Source organism: Chlorocebus sabaeus, chromosome 16, assembly GCF_047675955.1.
Source record: "Chlorocebus sabaeus isolate Y175 chromosome 16, mChlSab1.0.hap1, whole genome shotgun sequence".
In the NCBI taxonomy this organism is placed as follows: Eukaryota; Metazoa; Chordata; class Mammalia; order Primates; family Cercopithecidae; genus Chlorocebus; species Chlorocebus sabaeus.
In genome coordinates, this window is record NC_132919.1 from 10,664,342 (window position 1) to 10,689,280 (window position 24,939).

The 24,939-nt window shown below is 47.4% G+C and overlaps 1 protein-coding gene and 1 long non-coding RNA gene across 2 annotated transcripts in view; one reads left to right on the top strand and one right to left on the bottom strand.

The window, feature by feature from the left end:
• Positions 1–24,939, top strand: part of LOC140708599 (uncharacterized) — a 223,212-nt gene that overhangs the window by 92,796 nt on the left and 105,477 nt on the right. The gene's annotated exons all lie outside the window — the stretch shown is intronic.
• On the bottom strand, positions 325–11,509 carry PIRT (phosphoinositide interacting regulator of transient receptor potential channels). The gene is made up of 2 exons (XM_008010384.3): positions 10,992–11,509; positions 325–3,655 (listed from the first exon to the last, which is right to left on the bottom strand). The coding sequence occupies exon 2, from the start codon at positions 3,515–3,517 to the stop codon at positions 3,104–3,106; it is 414 nt and encodes a 137-aa protein (XP_008008575.1). The 5' UTR covers positions 3,518–3,655; positions 10,992–11,509; the 3' UTR covers positions 325–3,103.

The following is a 24,939-nucleotide window of genomic DNA, read 5'->3' on the forward strand; positions in this document are numbered from 1 at the left end:
GCCTGTCTTGCCCTGGAACACTGATTCATTCTGGACAGTTCTTTCTCGGTATCTCTTTTTTTGGTCTCAATACTTGACTTTTGGGGATGGAAAGAGTTGGAAGCTGCTGGTCTCTGCCCTGTCAGCATCTCAGAGTAGAGTCATCAGTTCCTACAAGATGCCCAAGGAACCATGCACAAAACCCATCCTGTCTATTTTCTCCCAGGTAGCAATCTGGGGAGAAGGATGTGTGGCAATGGAGGCTGGGGTGCATTTTAGAGGAATTAATTGGTGGACATAGTCTTGAAATTCCTGAAGAGAGGAATGAAAACACAGCAGACACTGTTACATTGAATACAATTCAGCATTACCTTGATTCCTTTAGGCTTCGGGTTACATCAAACTCTCCCAAACATAATAGCCATGGGGAGCATGATACAATCTAGTGTGAGCTGAAAACATGGAAGCTGGTTCTGTCCTTTGACCCACTGACGTGAAAAGAGTCACTGCAGGTGATGCTTTGTTGCAGAAATGTGGAGTCTGACCTGGGCTGCATTCCCAGATCAGGTGCATCCATACTTCAGCCTTCCATGGGGCAACAGGCATTGGCAAACACCTCAATGTCCTGCCTCAGCGTGACCCTGGAACGTTTCCAGCCCACACTCATGTGGAGGATCCTAGTGGGGATGACAATGTTTGGGAATATTTCCTCATGTTTTCCCTGCTGAGAAACTAGCTTGAGTGGGCAGGGAATGGAGGCAGGTACTGCTAGAGTCTACAAAGTGAATCCAGAACTTGGACTTCTAGAGTTGTGGTTGTCCTCAAACTTCCTTCCACCAAGACATCCGTGATAGCAGCATCCAAATGGGCCCTCCTCATAGAGCTGTGCCCAGGCTACAAGCTCCTGGGCAGAGGAAATGAGGCACCCAGAGTATGGGTTTCCAGTGAGTGATTTGGGGCCCATCCCATTTGCTCCCATTTAAGAATGCATCGAGAAATGCAAGGGTGATACTATAGGGCCAATCTCAAATCTGCATTCATGTCAGAAGAAGGAAAATGATCTGCAAGATTTGTCACTGAGGCACTAAAACTATGATTAATGACACAGCACTTGCAACGCTCCCAAGATTGGTCCTGACCGCCTGTGTGCAGGGCTAGAGGTGAGCTAGAGACCTGGCCACACTGGCGTGGGTCTGCATGAAGGCTATGGCCATCCTGAGTGAGCCTCAACGGTCATGAGTTCCCCAAACTCTGACTCCGTGGGTGGGTCAGGTAAGGGGTGGTCCTCATGACAGAAGTGTTTGCCTCCATGGATTTTCCCACAGTGCAGAGGGAATAAGGATGGATTCTGGCTCTGCATATGGAACTGCCACGGAGGACGGCGGTATCTGGAGGGCCGTGGTGACTGGGGAGGCCACAAGGCGGAGGAGTGAAGAGAATTATCTCAAGACAAGGGTGATTCTGGTGCAGGATGCTCTCCTCTCACACCTCATTACCAAATGCTCTCCAGGGGTCTTTGGGTTGGCCTAGGGCAGTGTGACTGGCTCCCTCACAGGTACCACTTCTGTTCCTTCACCTATGGGCCTCTTGATTGCCACAGGGAGTTACAGAAGCACTTACCTCTCAGGGACTCTCTGCTTGGCAGGCCCTCTGGAAACCCACTTCCCGTCTGTACCATAGACCCCAGGAGGCCCTCAATGTGCCTCCAGGAGAAGCTACACTAGGCACTTGGGGAAGAGGTAGGAAGTCGGGCAAGAGAGGGATGAAGTAAAAACATCTGGGAGTCAGACAAGGGGCCGTGCAGTTTCCTAATTCCATCGTGCTTCTCCTTCCCCAAGCTGCTCCTGCACACACATGGCAGCGCCTGCTGCTTCCAATGCTGTTCTTTCCTCTCTTTGGCAACTCTTATCCTTCTTTTTGTTTTTGGGTTGGAGGACATGGCCTCCAAGAATTTCTCCGTCCTCTCTCAAGTTTAGGGTAGACGCCTCCTGTGTTCCCACAACCACCTGCATTTTGCTGGTTGGCTTGGCTGCCTCTCTCACCTTGGGAAGCAAGAAGACAGCAGGGATCATGTCTTGCTCCCATCCAGGGCTTATCCCAGAGCGGGACACTGAATAAGTGTTGACTTTTTTGATGGGCGGGGGCAGGGATAACAGAAGTTGGAATTTTCTAGCGTGAATTCCATCTCTAGAAACCTACAGATCATTCGGATATGGAACTTGATCCTCTCCATTTTGATCTTGATAGACGTGAAGGGGAAAAGAATCTTACAGGATCCCTCCGTATCTTTCCATTTTGCTGTTCTAGATGCAGAGGTAGAGGCAGGGGTAGGAAAGAAATTAGGGCAACATGCATTCGTCCTTGGCTAACGACCAAGTTCAGAGAAGAAAGTGGTCAATGAGAAGAAGTTAGAAGGTCAAGCAGAAACCGTGACATCCCCTGGCCTACCCCACTGCCTCTGATGTAAATATTATATAATTAGGAGTTAAACTGCTTCAGCTGACAAACCCCCAGAGTCATGTTGCCATGTCCAGGGGCACGTGTCATCCTGGAGACTGTTTTTCCCAGGCCTCCCTTCATTGTTCAGTCTTTGGAATGTTTGATACTTGTGATCTTGAAAGTCTGCTGAGGGAGCTGGGGCTGTCAAACCCAATGGATCAGAACTCAACCGTCCCTCCCTCCTCTGTAAAAGACCTCCGTGGGTCAGTTTTGGTTCCAGAAGGATGCAAATGAAGAATCCAGCTCTGGCACTCAGATATGTAAACAAGAAGTTCTCCCTGGGGCATAGCCCACCCCCGAAGAATTTCCCAGCATGCATTGCACTTGGTAGAGAGCGTTGGATGAATGATGTCTGGATGCAGAGGCAGGGAGTTAGAGTGACGAAAGGGAAGGCCACAGCCAAGATCCAAGGAAGCATCAGTCAGAATAGAGATAAAGTGGATATATCTGGCAACATTCCCGGCTGCATGGAGGATGGAGCCCTGAGCTCTGTCTTCCCCACTGGGTCAGGAAGAGCATTTTCCTGGATCAGTTTTATGGCACCCCACAGAGGAGAAGGGGATGTCGGATGTTGGTCGTCAGATCTTCTCCCAGTCAAGGTGGCAGGGAGATGCAGAAACCACTATCAGCGAGTCAGGAAGAAGGACTTGAGGCTGCGTAAGAAATTCGACTTCTGTCTGTGCTTCTGTTTCTTTTTGATGATGGGCACCCACACCAGCCCGCACACCAGCATCATGAGTCCCAGGGACAGGAAACCGGGCCCTACCATTTTGAGGATGGAGAGATTATTCTTACTCAGCTTCAACGTGTAGGCCAAGCAGGTGATGACCACGCCAAAAAGCAGGATGGCACCGCCCACCGACATGATGACAATGGGCTTGCGGTAGATTTCCCAGTTACTCCTGGGGGTTGTGGTCCAGACAGACTCACTCCTGGAGCTGATGCACAGGGAGCTGGCGGTCTGGCTGGGCAGCAGGTCCTTGGCTTCTGGAGACTTCTCATCGACCTCCAGAACCTTGGGGAGAGTCTCCATCGTCATGATTGCTCAGGACTGGGCACCTAGGACCGGCAAAAGTTGGAAACAAGAGTGGAGCCAAAGGAATCCTCACACACTCTTCCTGTACTCAGTATCCATCTGTAGCCCCGCTCTCAGTGGAGGGTGAACAAGGTCTTTGTGCTGAAGCCAAAAAAGAAAGTGAAATGAAATTCACATAAATAAGAAACCACCCAAGCTGGTATAACTTTTTTTCTTGTGAGAGATAACTATTGCAACATTTTATTCAATAGCTTTTACTATTTAAAACAAGGATCACTATTTAAATATTTATTCAATAGCTTTTAATATTTAAAACAAGTGATGCCATTTTAGAAACAAACAAAAGCTATAGTTTTTTTTTTTTTCTTTTTTTTTTTGAGACAGAGTCTCCCTCTGTCACCCAGGCTGGAGTGCAGTGGCGTAACCTCAACTCACTGCAACCTCCACCTCCCAGGTTCAAGTGATTCTTCTGCCTCAGCCTCCTGAGTAGCTGGGATTACAGGCACCCGCCGCGAAGCCTGGCTAATTTTTGTATTTTTAGTAGAGACAGGTTTTCACCATGTTGGCCAGGCTGGTCTTGAACTCCTGACCTGACCTCAAGTTATCCGCCTGCCTCGGTCTCCCAAAGTGCTGGGATTACAGGCGTGAGGCACTGCACCCGGTCAGCTATAGTTTATTGAACGGCATTTTATTTTCAGACCCAACCACTTTCTAGCTGTCTGATCTTGATGGAACTACTCAACCTCTCTTTGTCTCAGTTTTCTTACCTATAAGATGAGGATAACATTACTTCTTTCATAGAATTTTCGAAAAGGTCATGTGAGTTAAGTGGTGTAATGCATTGAAATAATGCCTAGCATACGGCAAGTACTCCATGAATGATATCGTTTGTCTATTAGAAGAGTGATACTTTATAGATAAATTCTGCATGCGTGTCCTGTGCCAGACACTGCATCAAACACTTCCTTTATTAAACTGAAACTCACAATAAACCTGTGAATTGGGCATTAGTTCTGTTTTACAGATGAGAGAGTGAAGCTTCAGAGAGGTGAAGCAACTTCTTGAAGATCACACGATAAGGAACTGCCCAAGCTCAGATGTGAACCCGTTACTCCTACCGGGCTATGCACAGGTTGGAGAACACCGTTTCGTGCAGTCTGGGCTTTCATGTGCTCTGTCAGCAGAGGACAGTGAGGTCTCAGGTTCACAGTGCAACCTTTTTTCCTGTTTTTGAGATGGAGTTTCACTCTTGTTGCCCAGGCTGGAGTGCAATGCAATGATCTCAGCTCACTGCAACCTCTGCCTCCCAGGTTCAAGCAATCCTCCTGTCTCAGCCTCCTGAGTAGTGGGGATTACAGGCATGCGCCACCATGCCCAGCTAATTTTGTATTTTTAGTAGAGATAGGGTTTCTCCATGTTTGGTCAGGCTGGTCTCGAATTCCCGACCTCAGGTGATCCGCCCACCTCGGCCTCCCAAAGTGCTGGGATTACAGGCATGAGTCACTGTGCCCAGCCCCCACAGTACAACCTTCTAAGATCTAAATGCTACCCTTCCCCACCCTCCATGTTAATTACATCGAGGCCAATTTCCAGCTTCCTATTCTTAGGCCTGGAAAGGTATGGAGTCTCACTCAACTGCCCACTCCAGTGTCTCATCGAGAGCCCATCTGCATAGCTCTCAGCCACTGGGACTCCCTCAACACTGACCCCAACTCAGGAGAGGTAGATGGTTGTCCATGTAGAGCAAGTTCAGGGCTGGGCTGTAGAGAAGCACTGCTTGCCCGCCAAATACTTCACCATACCAATGCTTTCTCAAATTCTTTTAATGTCAGATTAAAGGATTTCTTTTCTTTTCTTTTTTTTTTTTTTTTTTTTTTTTAATGTGTAGTTTTGCTTTTGTCGCCCAGGCTGGAGTGCAATGGTGCGATCTCGGCTCACTGCAACCTCCGCCTTCCGGGTTCCAGCGATTCTCCTGCCTCAGCCTCCTGAGTAGCTGGGACTACAGACACTCGCCATCACACCCAGCTAATTTTTGTATTTTCAGTAGAGACAGGGTTTCACCATGTTGGTCAGGCTGGTCTTGAACTCCTGACCTCAGGTGACCCACCCTCCTTAGCCTCCCAAAGTGCTGGGATTATAGGTGTGAGCCACCGCGCCCAGCCTCGATTAAAGCCTTACATTTCATAATCAGAAATGTGGCTTCAAGGCAAAGGTCTATATATTTACAACATGGTCATAAGATGTAAACGATTGATATTAGATACTTCCTGGGGACAGGTTCTGTTTGAGAGAGCCCAGGTTCCCTGCCTGGAGGTTTCACAAAGTTACTGCCCTGATTCTGATTCATCTTTCAGATGTCTCCAAGGTGTCTGTACAGTGCTCTGTACCCCAGAGATTTAGTGTATCTTTAACTGAATGAGTAAGTAAATGAACAACTCTCTCTCCCTTGTTTCCCCTCCTCTCCCTTCCACTGGTTGCTAAGGACAAACGCAGGACCTTCTCCACTTACATAGAAACCACTTACACACTTATTTATCTTCTAGCAGGAGCCTGGATCCTTCCCTGCAGTAAGCTCAGGCATTTGCTGCTGTCTGGGACACAGTCCGCAGGCTCTCTCCTCCTGTACCCCGAGTCCTCAAGCTCTCTGGCTGTTCTCCGAGGGGCCCCTGCCTGCTTGGGATGACTTTCCTTAAGCAGTTCTCCTAGGCTTCTGCTCTTTTTCCCTCTTCAGATCAAAGCCTCTGGACCTTGGCTTCTACCCTCTTTCCTGGCCAAGAATCCTGCGCTTCCTCCTCTGGCTGCTTCTTCTGTTTCCTGTTTGGCTACTCACGCCCCACTCACATCAGCATTTACAAATATCCCTGTTTGTGAGTGGGATGCGAGAGATTTCTTTCCATAGCAAAAAATTGTATTGGGGAAGGTGGACTATTCATCCTGGTCACAATGAAACCACTTTCCCCAGCTCAAATAGGATGCCTGCGAGGGAGGCTGGAATTAGACTCAGATCTGTGGTGGGGTGCACTTTGGGAAACCATGTTACTGGCCAGGAGTTAAAGACAGCTTGGGATAAAGGAGTTGGTGTCTGGAGCTGGTGGCTCCCAAGTCCTGATACTTGTTACATTTATCTGCAACCTGCCCCTTCCGCTTGACCAAGGCACTTCTACACAGAGAGGGGTCCTTTACTGAACGCGTTCTCCTTCAATCCTTCCGACAGTGTCAGTTTCAGCTGAATCTCTCCAACCTGCTCATTCCATCCCTCACTGCTCAGGCCTGAACTTTTCTGAACTAGTGTCGCCCCGACCCCAAGAATAATGATTCCATTCTCTAGAACAAGCAGTTACAGATCCCTCTCCTTTAACAGGGGGACAGAGGAGTTGTAACCAAGGCCTTCAGAATTTGGCCTTGGTGATGTTACAGTTTGGATCTCTGCTTCCTAAGACTCTGAAAATATTACAAGGTGCTTTTGTAACCGTAGGCACCCAGTGTGTACTTCCCTTTGGAGCCTGTAGTATATTTGCATAAGCAAAGCAGCCATTTAAAAAGTGATTTTTTTTTCCTCTGTGGGCTGAGGGGCAGGGATGGGTTCATAAAGCTGTTAGGAGACCTTGTGCTGGTTGTTGCAATCCGGTCTCATATGAGGGCGTTTGATCATCTTCAGCAGAATTTCTTTTTCTCAGTAGTCATTTCCAGTCCTTTTCAGTGAAGACATGGGGCGATATGATTGCTGTTTCCTGGGGTTGGAAAGGTTGTGATGAAGGAATTAAAATGCAGTGATTCTCAGTGGTGCCAGAGAAGATAGCTGGGGCTGGGCAGGGAAGGCCTTGCTCCTGGGAGCTGCCATCTGGGAGTGAGGGAGCTCAGGAACAGGAAGTGTTCAACTGGGTGGGGACTTAATTATAGTACACCAACATATAGCACCAACAAACAGTGCTGGTCTGGGACTATATAGCAACGAGAAGCCAGACGGAAAAAGAATGCATGCGATGTGATCTCATTTCCGTAAAATTTAAATACATGTAAAACAGTCTATGCTATGAGAGGTTAGGATAGTGGCTGCGTTTGGTGGTGGTAGTGACTGGAATGGGGACTTTTGAGGTGCTGGTGACGTTCTGATTTTTTTTTTTTTTTTTTTTTTTTTTTTTTTTTTGAGACGGAGTTTCGCTCTTGTCGTCCAGGCTGCAGTGCAGTGGCACGATCTTGGCTCACTGCAACCTCCACCTCCCAGGTTCACGCCATTCACCTGCCTCAGCCTCCCGAGTAGCTGGGACTACAGGTGCCCGCCACCATGCCTGGCTAATTATTTGTATTTTTAGTAGAGACGGGGTTTCACGGTGTTAGCCAGGATGGTCTCAATGTCCTAACCTCATGATCCGCCCGCCTTGGGCTCCTAAAGTATTGAGATTACAGGAGTGAGCCACTGTACCTGGCCTTTTTTTTTTTTTTTTTTTTTTTTAACTACAGAAGGTTAGAACCTGACTAGTACTGTTTTACCAAGTCACTGGTCCTGTTCCTTCCCACTCGGTAATTGTAAAAAACTCCCTTTGATCTTACAGCCAGGTGTTAGGAAGGGAGCAGCTCACAAGGCGGCATGGAGGCAGCTGTGAAGGGGCAAAGGCAGGATGCACTGACTAACTCCTCCCTGCCTCCCTTCTTTGGCCTGAGTGACCGCTCACCTCGCCAAGGCAGGCTTCCTTCTGCTGGCCGAAGTTTCTAAAAAAATCTCCAATGTACCTCAGCTGCTTCTCCAAGGCCAAAGAAGCCATGTGGCTGGGGAAGGCAGGTGCTTTTTCTACAATAATAATAACGACCATTTATCAAATGCTTAGTGTGTGGCGGGAACCACGCTAAATGCTTTGTCTGCATCGCCTCATTTCATCCTCCCATCCAGTCACTCCTCTGGGGAAGCTATTCTTGCCCCACTTTGCAGGTGAGGAAACTGAGGATCAGAGAGGTATAAGTGACTTGCTCAAGATGACTCACAGGAGAGCATCTGGATTGGAATGTGAGTTTTGCAGCCTGCCTGGCTCCAGACTCTGTGTCCAAGTCTATCCCACCCCTCTTTGGGGCAGTTTTAATGTTTCTTTTCAAAATTATGGGAAAAGCAAGTGGGGAGGACACCCGAGGTGGGACATAGTGAATGGAACTGCAGCCTTGGCTGAGGAGATAGGCCCAGGACTGTTGGGTGGAGCAGCCAACGATGCCAGGGTCCCCGAGCTGGGGCCAGCAAGCAGCAAGAGGCCAGCAAGGGGCCTACAGTGGCCTCAAAGTCACCACTGTCACCATGCCACCAATCCAGCATAAGATGCCTGACGTGTGCCACTTTCTTTGCCTGGGGAGTCTCTTTTAATCCTCCGCTCTAAGAGGGTAATACTATTAGCATTCCCATTTTGCAGCTAGGAACACAGGCTCAGAGCTGCCGGCCTCCAAATCCTGCTTTTATTTTATTTTATTATATTTTATGATGGAGTTTTGCTCTCTTGCCCAGGTTAGAGTGAACTGGTATGATCTTAGTTCACTGCAACCTCCACCTCCCAGGTTCAAGCGATTCTCCTGCCTCAGCCTCTCAAGTAGCTGGGATTACAGGTGCTGCCACCACGCCTGGCTAATTTTTGTATTTTTAGTAGAGACGGGGTTTTGCCACGTTGGCCAGGCTGGCCTTGAACTCCTGACCTCAGGTGATCCACCTCCCTCAGCCTCCCAAAGTGTTAGGATTACCGGCGTGAGCTACTGTGCCCAACCAGCCCTGCTCTTTTATTTATGCTTTCTCAAGGAAAGGGCCCTGCTTTTTTTTTCTTCTTGTTTTCTTCACTTGCGTTCCACCACCCCGTACCTGTACATCTCCACCTCCGAACTCACTCCCCAGCCTTTCCCTGGTGCTGTCCTCCTTTGAACGTGCTGAAATACGGTTGGTATTAATAGGGTTGTCAGATTTACAGAATAAAACTACAAGGTGTCCAGTTACATTTCAGCCTCAGATCAACAATGGATACCTTTTTCGTATAAGAATGTTTCAATATTGCATGGGAGCAATGTATGCAAAAAATTTATTCATCATCAAATTCAAATTGAATTGGGTATCTGGCAATACATCTGGTGACCTTAATATTGTAAGAGGTTCCGCTGTGCTGCTGTGCGTGGACCTGGAGTTATCTGGCCCTTCCCGACTTTCTGCCCCTCAGGTCCCTCCATCTACAGAGCTCCGATAGCACCTGGGCTATTCTGGGAGTTGCAAGAGCTGAAAGCAGAGGAGAGAGGCACACATTACCTCACTGCTGGGAGGCTGGGCCCAGCGAGGGGAGTCTGGGGGAGAAGCGGGGAAGGCAGGATGGAAGTGGTGAGAGTAACGCCATGTATTATTCCTGTGGAAGACCCAGAGTGGTGAGAAGTGGAGGGTCCTCCTATTTCCCTCATGGAGTCCCCATTAATGCCCCACCCATCTCCAGTTTGCCAGTGGTCGTCCTCAGAGTCCCTCGTCTTCTCTGGTGGTGCTGTCTTCCCCTCACCAGGACATTCTGTTGGTGACTGTCCACCCCTCTGAGAAAGTGAGTGGGAGCCAAGTGTCTGGGCTGATAAAGTAGAAGCTAGAGAGTTTCTGAGTAAGCTGCTGCTATCACCATGGCCATGGCCACCCATCTGTCAGCTGCTCATAGCGCTTCTAGGAAGGGAAGTTCCCCAAAGGTCACAGTCAACCTGGAGGGTGCCACTCACCTCCCTCGTCGGGCCACTCAGCTAGTGCCCAGACCCTGGCCAGTGACAGGGTAGAAAAATAGCTTGGGCGATCATGTGTGTGATCACGTCTGGCTTTACGCGGATATAGGGTCCCCACGGCACACAGTTGCCTGACTGAGCCACGTCTTTGTCTGTGTTTGCATGTGCCTGCCTTGTTCCCCCTTTCTGAGATAAAACTCCTGAGGCAGGCAGCGCACCCTACCTTGTTTTTCTGGCACCTGCCCCAGGCACCTGCCACAGCTGTAGGAGGAAGACATTGGCAGCTGCTGAGGTCTGATACGGGGTGCCCAGGAGGATGGCCTGGGTCGGAGATTCCGCCCATGTCCTCTGGGGTCTGGGGGTGGCCTTGCACTTTATGGTCTGGCTTTTTTTTGCTCCTTCTCCCACCTAGATTTGGTAGGATAGTCCCTGCCCAGCCCTTCCCACAATGGCTGCTAACGGTGAAGGCTGGATGCTATACACGCAGGACTGAAGCAGCCCTCTGCCCACCAATTCCCTTCTTCCCGGTACCCAGCAATGGGCGGCCCCCTTCCTCCGGCCACCCCTGTCTGCCAAGACCCTCAGCAGGCACTGCCTCCAGGCTGGCTTCACCCCCTCCCAGGGCATAGCCCCCTCTCCTCTGTTGTTGTTCCTACTTGGCTTCCAACCCCAGTTCAAAGACAACATGCTCCAAAACAAAGTTAAAACCAGCTCTTTCCTCCAGCGAGGTGGAAGGAAGGGCAAAGGGAAACGTTCCCTCCTTACTTACTGTCCTCGATGTCCCAGGGGAGGATGGGGGACCTGGGAATCACTCGGTGCTTGTACAAGGAGGAAGCTGGCAATGAGTTTCTGCTCAAGTCCATGCCAGCCGGAGAAAGCTGCCCTGACCACATCCAGAAGTCGGTGTGCTGTGAATCCCAGCAACTGAGCAGGCTCCAGCAGGGACGGATGAGCTCACCAGGCGATGGCCTAATGGGTTAACTCTTTGTGAGCTGTTGGCACGGGTCCTCGGAAATATGGCTTTCTCAGCTCCGCTCAGCCACGATGAGATGAATCTTGTGAAAAATTCATGATGCTTCTCTGCAGTCTGTCTTCAAGTTTCATGGAGGCGTGCGTTCCGTTGATGCCTGGGCAGGGCAGCTTCTCCTAACCCAGGCTCAGAAATCAGAGGACCTGGAGTTTCTGGGTTGGTGGAGGTGTGTGGTGGTGCCACGATGGTGGGGATGGGTTGCCAAAGACTGGATCAGACCCTCTGGCTGACTCACGCCACACTGGCTCTGTTCAGTGCAGGCCTTGGTAATTCGATCTGGGAACTCTCTGTGTTCTTGATATTGGAGGGGGCACATGCAGACTTAGAAATCACTCTTGGTTGCAAGATGGCAGGGACACTCCTTGGAACTTTCCAATGCCTATGGGTGGGCACTCTATGTTACAAAATGCCAGGAGTCCACAACAGGACTTACCCCCATCCCGGGCCCGACATCTCAAACAGAGGCAAAAGAGCTTATTCCCCATCACTCCTCCAATCGTTCCTCATAATGCCCTGTTGCTTTTCATGCAATGCCTGCTGCCACCGTGATAAGAGAATGATGAATATCAGCACAAGGAGGGTGAAAAGGTTTTCACCTCTATAAACCTTTACTGGACTGTGCTTGGGGAGGCTGGGTGTGAGATGTTGAGTAGCCAGTTCTCAAGATGCTGATGCATACACTGAGGTCAGCAAAATTGCCTACGATTCTGGAAGGCACGCTGGCTCCTGCCCTGGTCCACACGAACCTGAGAATGTGGGCAGCTGTTGCTCCTCAGGATGACTGGTGGGTGGACATCCTTGCTACTGGGAACAGTACACTGAGGGGCGTCCTCTGTGGTCTGCAGGGAGGGCTTCCCTAGGAGCCATCCAAGGAAGCTGCTGTCAAGGCAGGTATGAGACTCTCCCATATTTGACGTCTTGAATTCCTCACCTGTGCAATGAGCAGGAGATTCTGAGCCTGGAAGACTCTGCAGAGGTTGCTATGTGATTCACGCCTAGAGAAGCAGCCAGCCAGGAGGATGAGCCTGTCCCCTGAGCTGCTGTGAGAGATCAGGTTGAGTACGCCCTCTGTCCTCTGCGAAGGTGAGCATCTCTGCTCAGGGCAGTGAGCAGTGAGAGGCCTGCCTTGAGTGTCCAGGGGAACTTGACATTGAAGGTTTTTGAGGATGTGAGTTGCTTTGCCTTAGGTGCCTCTGACTTTATACTCAAATCAGTTTGTAACACCAAGTGACCTGGCTTGCAGGGGAACCCTAGAGTGAATTATTTTGCAATGCAAATAATCAAATGATTTATTTATTTATTTTTACAAAGTTCAGGCTAGTCCCCCACCCTCTGCAGGGCATGGCAGTGTGGCAGAGTAATACCATCCGTAAGTCAAACCCTTATTTATTACTCCCTCCATGTCAGGCACTCTTCTAAGCACTTTATATATATAGCAATTCACTTATTCCCCAGACAACTCTATAAGGTAGCTATGTGAGGTATATTGCTATCTCTGTATTTGGCCTTGGATGAATTACTTCTCTGGGCCTTAATTTCCTCATGTATTCATTGAGTGGGATCATTACTACATCACAGAGTTTTTATGAAGATTAAATGAGAAAATGCTCATAGCAAGTGCTTAAAGAATGTATACATAATATATATGCATATAATACACATGTGTATAAGTACATATTTAAGTACAAATGTAAATTGGAGCGGCAGCAAGCATCAGAGGAGAACATGTCCAGGGTTGAAGCTGTTCTATCTGCAGACCCCCTTCCTAGCAGGATAGATGAGGAGGCGTGAGGAGCCATCATGGTCCCTGGGCAGCTGACTCCGGTGTCCCAGGTTGAAGAGGCCGCTACTGCAGCTGTGGTGTTGAAGGGGATGGGAGCAGGGATGGTCACTGCCTGGGGATGGCTCTTAGCCTCTTATCCAGAGTGCCCTAACTCCCCACCATGTAGCTGCTCCTGCTCAGCGCTGTGCCCCCTCACCTGGCCAGTCCAGTGTTGCACAAGACAGTGGTAGGTAGGGTGACCAGCCATCCAGGCTTACTGGGTACTGATGGATTTCCTGAAATATGGGACTTTCAGTGCTGAAACCATGAACATTCCAAGCAAACCAGATGAATTGGTTTCCTTACTAAACACTTTTGGGCAGTGGCATGTCATTTGGAACATGCGTCCCTGTGCATGTGGGCTGTCTCCTTCTGGAATGTTCTCTGTATTTGGCTTCACCCCCTCCCAGGGCATAGAGTCTTGTGGGCAAAGGGGGCCTTCTCTCCTCCACCCCCACCCTGGGGCTGGAGCCCCTCCCTCCCAGCTTGCTTCCCCCCTTGCTTCCCCTGGCTTTGCATCTTGCTCTGTTCTTGGGCACAGTTTGAGAGGAGGCTGGGACTCCCTCCGAGCATAGTTTCCAAGAGTTTCCAAAAGTGGTGGTGTTTTCTTTTGGCTTGCTGTGTGTTTTGTTAGGATAATGAGTTACCTAATGGTTATTAGACTATAATAAAAAGATACCAAAACAAACAGTGCAAGACAAGGATGTCAACATAGGCACCTCTTTGTTAGGCTTGTCAGCGACTGCCAGTGCTGACAGCCCACCCCGGACTCCTTCCCATGGTTAGAACCTCACTCCCCCTCTGCACTGGCATTGGCAATGTATGTACGTATTTATTTATTTTTGAAACAAGGTCTCACTCCTGTTTCCCAGGCTGGAGTGCACTGGCGTGCTTGGCTCACAGCAGCCTTGACTCCCAGGTGCAAGTGATTCTCCCTCCTCAGCCTCCCAGTAGCTGAGATGATAGATGTGCACCACCATGCCTGGCTAATTTTTTTGTTTGCTTTTTTTTTTTTTTTTTTGGTAGAGATGGGGTTTCACCATGTTGTCCAGGCTGGTCTTGAACTCCTGAGCTCAAGCGATCTGCCCGCCTCAGCCTCCCAAAGTGCTGGAATTAATTACAGGCGAGAGCCACCGCGCCTGGCCCGTCTTCATTTAGCTGACCCAGTCAGTCTGGCCTCGGCCCTGCACAGCCGCTGGGCCTTCACTCTTCTGCTCTATTATACTCCTTGATGATTGTCTGTCCCTGACTCACATTGCCTAAACTCCTCAGAATAGTGTTTTTTTTTAAATAAAAAATGTTTGTTATGAAAAATTTTAAACACACACACACGTGCATGCATTCCACAATCACAATCACAGCTTCAACAATTATCAACGTTGATTCTTTTTCATTTGTCTCCCTTGTATATGTATAAGGTTGACCCTTGAGAACAACACAAGTTTCGAGGGTCCACTTACATGTTGGCCATGTTACTTTGAGATAGGGTCTGGCTGTCATCCAGGCTGGAGTGTGCAGTGGTACGTTCCCAGTTCGCTGCAGCCTTGAACTTCTGGGCTCAAGCAATCCTCCCATCTTAGCCTCCTGAGTAACTAGGACTACAGGCACGAGCCACCATGCCTGGCTAACTTTCAATTTTTCTATAGAGATGGTGTCTTGCTATATTGCTCAGGCTGGTCTTGAACTTCCATCTTCAAGCGATCCTCCTGCCTGGGCCTTCCACAGTGCTGAGATTACAAGGAATGAGCCACTATGCCTGGCCTGGATATTTCTTCCATAAATATATTGACTTTTTTGAGACTTGTGACAATTTGAAGAAACCTACATACGAACTGTATAGCCTAGAAATATTGAAAAAATTAAGAAAAAATTAGATATGTCACAAATGCATAAAATATGAGTAAATACTGGCATGGCGCAGTGGCTCACACCTGTAATCCCAGCACTTTGGGAGGCCAAGGTGGGTGGATCATGAGGTCACAAGATTGAGACCATCCTGGCTAACACGGTGAAATCCTGTCTTTACTAAAAATGCAAAAAAAAAAAAAAAAAAAGAAAAAAAAAATTAGTCAGGCGAGGTGGTGGGCGCCTGTAGTCCCAGTTACTTGGAAGGCTGAGGTAGGAGAATGGTGTGAACTCAGGAGGTGGAGGTTGCAGTGAGCCAAGATCGCCCCACCGCACTTCAGCCTGGGCAACAGAGTGAGACTCTGTTTCAAAAAAAAAAATATATATATATAAAAAATATATATATTATAATATATATTTTATTATAATATATTATAATATATTATATTATAAAAAATATATTATATTATAAAATATATTTTTAATATTATATTATAATATATATTTTTATATTTATAATATATTATAATATATATTTTTATATTTATTATGTATTATATTTAATATATTATATGTTAAATAATATATTAATATAGATTTAATAATATAATATTTTTATATATTATATATTATAAATATATATTTATATTTATTATATATTATAATATATGTTATAATATATATGATATATAATTATATATAATACAAATATATGTGAGTAGATACTGTTTCATTTATATGTTAATTGACTCTTCATCTTATCAGTAAGACCTCTGGTCAACAATAGGATATTAGTAATTAAGTTTGGGGGAGTCAAAAGTTACACTTGAAGTTTTGACTGCACAGAGGGTGGCACCCCTAACCTCCACATTGGTCAAGATACTTTGTTTCATTTGGTATTTTAAAGTGAATTATAGACATCTCTTCTTCAGTAAAGCCTTGCACATAGACAGTTGTGTTTCCCTAACAGATGACCTCCTTCCTTCTTCTTTCATTCTTTTTTCAAATAATAACCACAGTGCCATCATAACCATACATGAAGTTGAAGCATTCTTAAAGTGAATACCCATTCCACATTCACATTCCCTTAATTTTCTCAAAACCACCTTTTTTTTTTTTTTTTTTTTTTTTTTGCTTTTGAAACTGGGTCTCGCTTTGTTGTCCAAGCTGGAATGCAGTGGTGCAGTCATGGCTCACTGTAGCCTGGACCTCCTGGGCTCAAGACAACCTTCCATCTCAGCCTTCCGAGTAGCTGGGATCACAGGCACCCGCCACCATGCCTGGCTAATTTTAAAATTTTTTTTTGTAGAGAGAGTCTCACTTTGTTGCCCAGGCTGGTCTTGAACTCCTGGCTTCAGGTGATCCTCCTGCCTCGGCCTCCTGAAGTGCTGGGATTACAGATGTGAACCACCATGCCCAGCCTCAAAACCACACTTTTAGAGTCAGGTTTCTTCCAAGCAGGATCCCAGCAAGTTCCAGCGATTACGTTTAGTAGCTCTGCCTCCGGCACTTCTTTTGGCCTCTAACAGCCTTTTCCTCCTCTGTTCATAACATTTATTTATTGAAGACACTGGACTTCTGTCTTAGAGAACTTCCCTCATTCCAGATTTGGCTGCCTACTTCCTTACGGTGCCATTATCACTTGCCTGCATCTTGCAAGGGTCGTGTCTCAATTTCCACTGTGGCCCTGGATCCTAGTACAATGCCTTAGCCCAGGAGAGGTGCCCAGTCAAAGGTGAATAAACAGTCACATGAATATTCATAAGGTACCTGGCAATGTATTGAGGGCTTTGACCCACATGCCATTGGGCCAGGGGCTACATTTTCTGTCTACTTCTGCCTTGTAATGCTAGAACTGGTTACTGAGCCAGAAGACTCAGAATACCGTGGTCATTACCATCATCCCCTTCTAACCACCGAGTACTCCCATTTTCTTTTTCTTTTTCTTTCTTTTTTTTTTTTTTTTGAGACGGAGTCTCGCTTTGTCGGCCAGGCTGGAGTGCTGTGGTGCGATCTCGGCTCACTGCAAGCTCTGCCTCCTGGGTCAAGCGATTCTCCTGCCTCAGCCTCCCGAGTAGCTGGGACTGCAGGTTCCTGCCACCAAGCCCGGCTAATTTTTTGTAGTTTTAGTAGAGACGGGGTTTCACCATGTTGGCCAGGACGGTCTCGATCTCCTGACCTCGTGATCCACCTGCCTCAGGCCTCCCAAAGTGCTGGGATTACAGGAGTGAGCCACCGTGCCCGGCCAGTACTCTCATTTTCTAAGAGATAATAAGTTAATTTTTAAAATAATTTTCTCTCTTTTTCTCTTTCCTCCTCTTCTCCTGTGCCCCACTTCCTACTTAGCTCTTTAGAAATGCAGTTATAACCTTTTACCCTCCCTTCACCAGATACTGCCTAGAGAGTAAGCTTATCCAACTGTGTGCTTACTTAAAAGCTCAAGAGTGGCAACCTTTGCCACCAGGCGTTTGCCTTGAGAGACAAAAGTCAATTTACAACCAAAACTATGCCTGCTACAAAACTCTCTCATCTGGAGAGCACCAGAGACAAGACCACTTTACAGCCTAATTCTGCCTGAGATGGCACCAACTTGACCACTTCCGGTAAGGCAGCCCGGTAGATAAGGCACACATTGATAAGGCACCGGAAGTTACGCAGACCCCCCACCTGCTTGTTTCCTCCCCTGCATGCCACTCATGCAAAATCCCTTTCTAAACACCTGTTTTCTCTTCCAAAAGAGAAGCGGTACCCTTAAGGCAGGAAGCCTGTGTTTCTTCCCCTAAGCTAGCTTCGGAATAAAGTCACTTCCTTTATAGCAGATCGCAGGAGTAACTGAACTTGCAACCCAGCTACACTCTCCCTCCCGCTCACGCCAAGGCAGGGGAATGAACAAATTGGAACCTTCGGGGTAACTTCGGAGGAGGCGACTGCCCTGGGCAGGAGTTTCCACAGGACCCTGGGCATCTCTTGCCAATGCCAGTGCAGAGGGGGAGTGAGGTTCTAACCAAGGGAAGGAGTCCGGGGTGGGCTGTCAGCATTGGCAGTCGCTGACAAGCCTAACAAAGAGGTGCCTATGTTGACATCCTTGTCTTGCATTGTTTGTTTTGGTATCTTTTTATTATAGTCTAATAACCATTAGGTAGCTCATTATCCTAACCAAGCACACAGCAAGCTGAAAGAAAACACCACCACTTTTGGAAATTATTGGAAACTATGATCCAAGGGAGTCCCAGCCCCCTCTCAAACTGTGCCCAAGAACAGAGCAAGATGCAAAGCCAGGGGAATTAAGGGGGAAGCAGGCTGGGAGGGAGGGGCTCCAGCCCCAGGGTGGGGGTGAAGGAGTGGAGGCCCCCTTTGCCCGCAAGACTCTAGGCTCCTTCCAAGGAGGGCAAGAAGCCTCTTCCCCCTCTCCTTTTTTTTTTTTTTTTTAACCAGGGCCCAGGAAAGTTAGCAAAGCAATTACTCAACTTAGGCAGCCCAGGGAGGAGCCACCATCTTCCACCTGCTGCACCTCCCACTACGTTTGTCTTTGCCTCCTTTCCCTTCCCATTAGGGCTCATGACCAAGGAGATGGAATTCTGGGACCCTAAGTCTCTGCTGGTCTGGTCCTCTTGGCTCTTTTGAGAGACCGAAATACAGGTGACTCTGGCTGGGCTCCGGCAGCTGTCTTGAGGCTACACAGCTCTAAGGCGTTATCCTTAACCTCCAGCTCCCTCCCGCTCCCTCCGGCTTTGCTTTTTTCTCTCTTCTTGCCTCTTCTAAAGGTTCTCCTTGTTCCTGTCTCTCTTCCTTCTGTCTGCTGCAGCCTCACACACCAGACAATTCTCAAGATGTCCTTGGGGGGAGCCTCCAGGGGGGTCTGTCCCTTCTCTTTCTCGGTGCATATAATTCAGCAGTGACGTGAGAGACAGCAGCCCGCTGGGCTCTGCGCGGGGAGCCGGGAGCGCTAAAGCGAGGGGAATTGTGTATGGGGAGGTGGGGACGGGGAACTGGGGGCGGGGAGCTGGGGACGTGAAGAATGAAGGGACTGGTGGAGTTTACAAGAAGTAGGAGTGGCAGAGGAAGGAACATCTTTCTTGGGGGGAGTTCCCAGGGCAATCGTTATCTGCTGGCACCTCCCCCTCCTGAGGGGGCGTCAGTTCCAGGAACGAGCTGGGGCTGGGTGGGACGCGGCGCCCGGGCGCGGGGCTGTGGCCAAGGGCGGAGGGGGCCTCCTCTTGGGGTGCGCCTGCCACCTAGTGATGAAGATGAAGCAGTGCTGCTATCTGAAGTCGACTTCAATTATTCCTTCGCGATTTGTCTCTGGCCTGGTAATTCACAGTGGACTGGAAATTAGAAAATCGAATCTCACGCATTGCTAATAAATACTATCTCACAGCAATATTCACTGCAATTTCAAAATGCCAAATAATTAAGACCTACTAGCTTTTAAATAATTTAAAAGACTCATGTAGTCATGTATGCATCTTACCATCAAATATTGATTATATAGATTATATGCCAGACACTGTTTTAGGTTGGGCATTGGAAATAAAAAGAACTATACAATTTATGTGCAAAGACAGGCAACTGAATAAACAATTCCAATCCAGAAGGAAAAACTCTTCAATACAGCCATATCTGCTCTGTGCAATTGAGAATACAAAGGAGAGGCTTGGCAACACGGAGAAACCTTCTCTTCACAGAAAACAAACAAACAAAACCCCCCTCAAAATTAGCCAGGCATGGTGGTGAGCATGTGTAGTGTAGTCCCAGCTACTTGAAGGGCTAAGGTGGGAGAACATTCTAAGCCCAGGAGGTCGAGGCTGCAGTGAGACGAGATGGCACCACTGCACCCCAGCCTGAGTGACAGAGCAAGACCTTGTCTAAAAAAAAGAAAACACAAAGGAGGACTGGCATAGAGTGGTGATGGGAGATGCTTCCTCAAAAAGGTAATGGTTAGTCTCAGCACTTTGGGAGGTTGAGGTGGGTGGATCAATTGAGCTCAGGAGTTCGAGATCAGCCTGGCCAACATGGAGAAATCCCATCTCTACAAAAAAATCAAAAAATTAGCAGGGTATGGTGGCACACACCTGTAGTCCTAGCTACTTGGGAAGCTGAGGCAGGAGAATCACTTGAACCCAGGAGGCAAAGGTTGCAGTGAGCAGACATCCCACCACTGCACTCCAGCCTGAGCAATGAGAGTGAAACCTTGTCTCAATCAATCAATCAATCAATCAATCAATCAAGTGAAGGTTGATGGTTAGGATGAGCCTTGAAGGACATATAGGAGCCAAAGAAAAGTGATAGAGGTGACAGAGGTGATGATGGTGGTAGAAGTAGAGGTGATGATGGAGATGAAAGTGGTGGTGGAAACGGAGGTGATGGTGGAGATGGTGGTGGTGGTGGAGATGGAAGTGGTAGTGGTGGTAGAAAAGGAAGTATTGGTGGAGATGGTGGTGGTGGAAATGGAGGTGATGGTGGAAATGGAGGTGGTGATGGCAGTGGAAGAGTGGATTTGATGGTGAAGAGGGTGGTGGTGGTGGAAATGGAAGTGATGGTGGAGATGGAGGTGGTGGTGATGGTGGTGGTGGAAGTGGAGGTGATAGTGGTGGTGGAAATGGAAGTGATGGTGGAGATGGAGGTGATGGTGGTGGTGGAAATAGAGGTGATGGTGGAGATAGTGGTGGAGGTCATGGAGGCAGTAAAGTTAAAGGCTGGAGGCCATGCAGGCTGTGGTGGTGAAGGTAGAGCTGATAGAGGTAGAAGTGGTTGCAGTGATGATGAAGGCGGTGATGATGAGGAGAGTCGTGATTGTGGCGTTGGTTGTAGTGTTGGTGAGTGTGCTGATGATAGCACTGTTGTTGTTGGATGTATTAGCTTTGGTTTTGGTGATAGTGATGAATGTGGATGGTATTGCTAGAGGTGGGTGTGTTGGTGGTGGTGATGGTGGTCATGGTGGTACTGGTAGCGGTCTGATCTTCAAGTCAACCATAGTTGCTGCTACTACACAGGTCACTGCTGAGCCTCCACTGGTTCCCATCTTTATGGCCTTTCCAGGGTTAGAGACTCTCATCTCTACTTCTACCCATTTTTGGTCCTCAGAAATCCTTCTACTGCTTCCATACTGCCTCGGGGCACAAAGAATTGCTGAGCAGCCACTGGAGGTGATATTTCTCTAGAGATATAAACAACCCCCTCTCGTTAGGATCTGGTCATTTCCCTGCTTCTTTTCTGGAACTCCACTTGGAGGAAAAAATGTGTTCTTCTTTGCTGTACTTTTTCCAAGATGCAACTGAGTTATTCATCCATATGGGCCTCAGGCCAGGCCTGAGTGGGTTGCAGGGCCCCTGTCTTGGGAAAACACCAACGTCTGTGTTTTCTTCTTACCCTTTGTTATGGGTTAAGTATGCCCCCACCCCCAAATTCATATGTTGAAGCTGTTGTAACCCCCAACGTAATTGTATTTGTTAAAGAGTCAATTAAGGTTAAGTAAGATTATAAGGGCCTTAATCCAGTAGGATTGGTGTCCTTAGGCGAAGAAGAGGCACTAGGAGCATGCCTACACAGAGGAAAGCCACGTGAGAACACAGGGATAAGATTGCTGACTGCAAGCTAAGGAGAAAAACTTAGAAGAAACCAATCCTACCGGCACCTTGATTTTGGACTTCCAGCCTCCAGAACTGTGAGAAAATAAATTTCTGTTGTTTAAATCGCCCAGCCTGTTATGATGACCCAAGCAGAATAATGCATACCATGATTCTCTTCCATTCTCTCAATTCAGGACATCCTTTCCCAGTGTTGGGGTGGTGGAGGGGAATGACGTGGATGATGGTGGATGGAGAGAAGGCCTTTCTGTTGTTAAGAGTTTTTTCTTTCTATTATCCATGTGACATGCTCTTTCATTCTTTTTAGTGTCTGGGCCAGTCCACCATGGCTTTTCAGGAGGCAGGGCCCAAGTATATCTTTGGATTCAACCAGGATGGGTTCTAACGAAGAATATCAGTGAACCCACCCTGTGGAAGGGTCCTCATTGGTAGAGGTTGTATTCCAATTACTTGTGATCATTTTTGGTCTGAGATGAACACAGCATTCCCTCTTTGGAGCATTGTGGGTGTTATAATTGCAAAAGGGAATAATATTAGGCTCCTTTGAAAAAACAAAGTGGTGGACCAGCATCTTAGCTGTGGAAAGAGCTCAGACCTTGGTAACATTTCAAAGTAACATGGGTGTGAGGGACAGTCGGTGACCACAGAAGGAGCTTGGCCAAGGAGAAAGAGACACACAGTGTCAGACTACAATTTTCTCAGAAAATTGCAGAGAATTAGACTGGGAGGCAGATCATCTCAGCCTGGAGCTAGCTTACTTTTGTACTTCTTGCATGAGACAATCCACATTCTTACTGTTTAAGCTGCTCAAAAGGGTGTTTCTGTAACTTGCAGTGGAAAGAAATGTGTCCAGAATCTCTCAAAACCCTGAATACCACAGTGCATTGGCAGGGCAGGCTTTATACGGCTGCAAACAACAATACTGGAATATTCTATTCACTCATTCCCTCACATCATGGTTTCCTACTTGTAAGCACCATGGATAAGTCTCTTTCTGCTGTTTCTCCCCAAAACAAGGATATGCATCATGATTTCTTGAAGATTCCACCATTAGTCATAGATGAGCCTGACAAATTGTACAAATTAGAAGTTAGTAAGGCACCTTCACTGGACCTCTGCTGTATCTCTAAGTATATGTTGGGGTGGAGAAGCGTGAGTGAATAATTATAATTAATAAGAATTAATAAGAACAAGTTCCTTTCAGTCCGAGTGGCATTTAAGAAAGGCTATGAATTCTCCCCTGATCAGCCCAGAAAGGCTTCCCTGGAGCTGTGGCTATTGAGTGATCTTTGTTGTAACATAGCTTTCCTAAAGTCAGATTCACTGAGAAAAGGGCTACCTTTAAGTCCAATCCAAAGGATAAACAGTTCATCAAATATAAGTTTATTTGTCTACATGCTTCCTTCCTTTCTAGTCAGTTTAGCTTCTCCAGGGCAAGAGATTCAGCCCCTGCTTCCCTGTCTCTAGCACACGAATTCATTCAAGAAATGTTTCCCTACTACCAGGCTCCAGGATTCTTCTGTTGCATGGAAAATCAGAGATACATAGTCTCTGCTCTTACTGAGCATTCAGACAGTGAGAAAGCTAAGCATTCAATAGGTCATTATGACAGTAATTACTCAATAGTGACTAGAAAGAAGAGGTACAGGAGCTATAAGACACCATGGGAGGACTTGACCTAGTTCATGGAGTATCATAGAGGCATCCCAGAGCAGGGATCATTTCAGTAGAGACCTACAAGCTAAGGTCTTGGCATTTGGTATCCCGTTAGCAGAGGGAGGCTCTGAGCCTGGTTAAGACTGACTTAGAGGGGTACTTGGCAGGAGGTCAGAAAGCCAGGCAAGAGTGGCTCCGATAAAACTGGAGTCATAAACAGGGGCCAGAGCTTGCTGCGCCTTGTAGGCTGTGATCAGCCATAATAGAGTCTTTGTAAATGTTAGCTTCCATGTATGAATGAATGAAATATCAGAGACAAGTCCTTCTTTAGGTGCCCTTAGGTAGCCTTATGTAGGTTTCAGGATAACAGTACAGTGGTGAAAATGTCCAAGCAAGGGTGAAGGAAGAAATATGTCTAGGTAAGCCAAGGAGGAGATAGGGATGGACATGGGCAGATTGCACACTTCTTGATGGAGCAGGGACACCCCAGGGTGGAGATAGCCCGAGTTAGATATCAGTGTTTGGTGCCTATGGCAGTGATAATGAGGTAGGATCAGGTCTGCAATTCACCTCCTTCTCCCCCAAGATCCAATTCCCCTCCTCACTTTGTTAAGATACCAACATGATCTCCTGAGGGCAGGGTCTAGGGACTCTGCCCTCAGGAGATCATGCTGCCCACTTTAGAGTGCCTTGAACAGGCTCAGAGACAGACCTTCCTCTGTGCACCAGCCAGGAGGTGCCGTATATACTTATCCATGGACTATTCCTGAGACTAAGACTTCTAGGGTTCACCTGCAATCTCTCTTTCTTTCTAACAGTGGCAGTTTCAGCAGGTGGTGAGGGGGTGGCAGAAATATTTCTATATTTGGTAGAACAGCCTAGGCTAAGATAAGAAAAGGATTCCAGTTCAAGACCAGCCTGGCCAACATGGGGAAACCCCGTCTCTACTAAAAACACAAAAATAAGCCGGGCATGGTGATGCTTGCCTGTAATCCCAGCTACTTGGGAGGCTGAGGCAGGAGAATCGCTTGAACCTGGGAGGCGAAGGTTGCAGTGAGCCAAGATCATGCCACTGCACTCCAGCCTGGGTGACAGAGCAAGACACCATCTCAGAAAAAAAAAAAAAAAAAAGAAAACAAAAGGATTCCAAAATTTCAGTAGCTTAACATAATAGAAATTTATTTCATGCTCTTATAGTAATCTTTGGCATGTCTTCACCTTGTCAAGGCAGCTCTTTTCTACTGGATTACTCAGGGACCCAGGCTCCTTCCATCTGTGGCTCTGCTGTCTCCTAGGGCCTTGTCATTTATTGTCTACAATGAGCTGGCAGAAACAGAAAAGTTGGGTTGGAAGGGAAAATGTTTGGAGGAGCATATGCAGGTCTTTTTGACCAAGACTACAAGTGGTATATATCATTTTTTTTTCACACTCCATTTGAGAGCACTTAGTCACATGACCACACTTAACTGAAAGGAAAGAGTGGAAATATAGTCTAGCTATGTGCTCAAAGAATTGCAATTAATAATAGATTTTTGTGGATAAGCAGATTTTTGTGGAAAACTAGTAGTCTCTGTCACATTGATGACCAAAATTAATATTTCACACTCTCCCTTTGTATTAGTGATCTAAGGCTGTGTAACAAAGTATCCCCCAAATTAGCAGATTAGCACAAGAAACATTTGTTACCTCACATTGTTTCCATGTATCAAAAATTTGGGAACAGCTTAGCTGATGTTTTCAGCTCAGGGTCACTCATGAAGTTGTGGTCAAGACTTTG

Excerpts from the sequence above, each read along its gene's own strand:
- PIRT (XM_008010384.3), bottom strand. The coding sequence starts at position 3,517 with ATGACGATGGAGACTCTCCCCAAGGTTCTGGAGGTCGATGAGAAGTCT.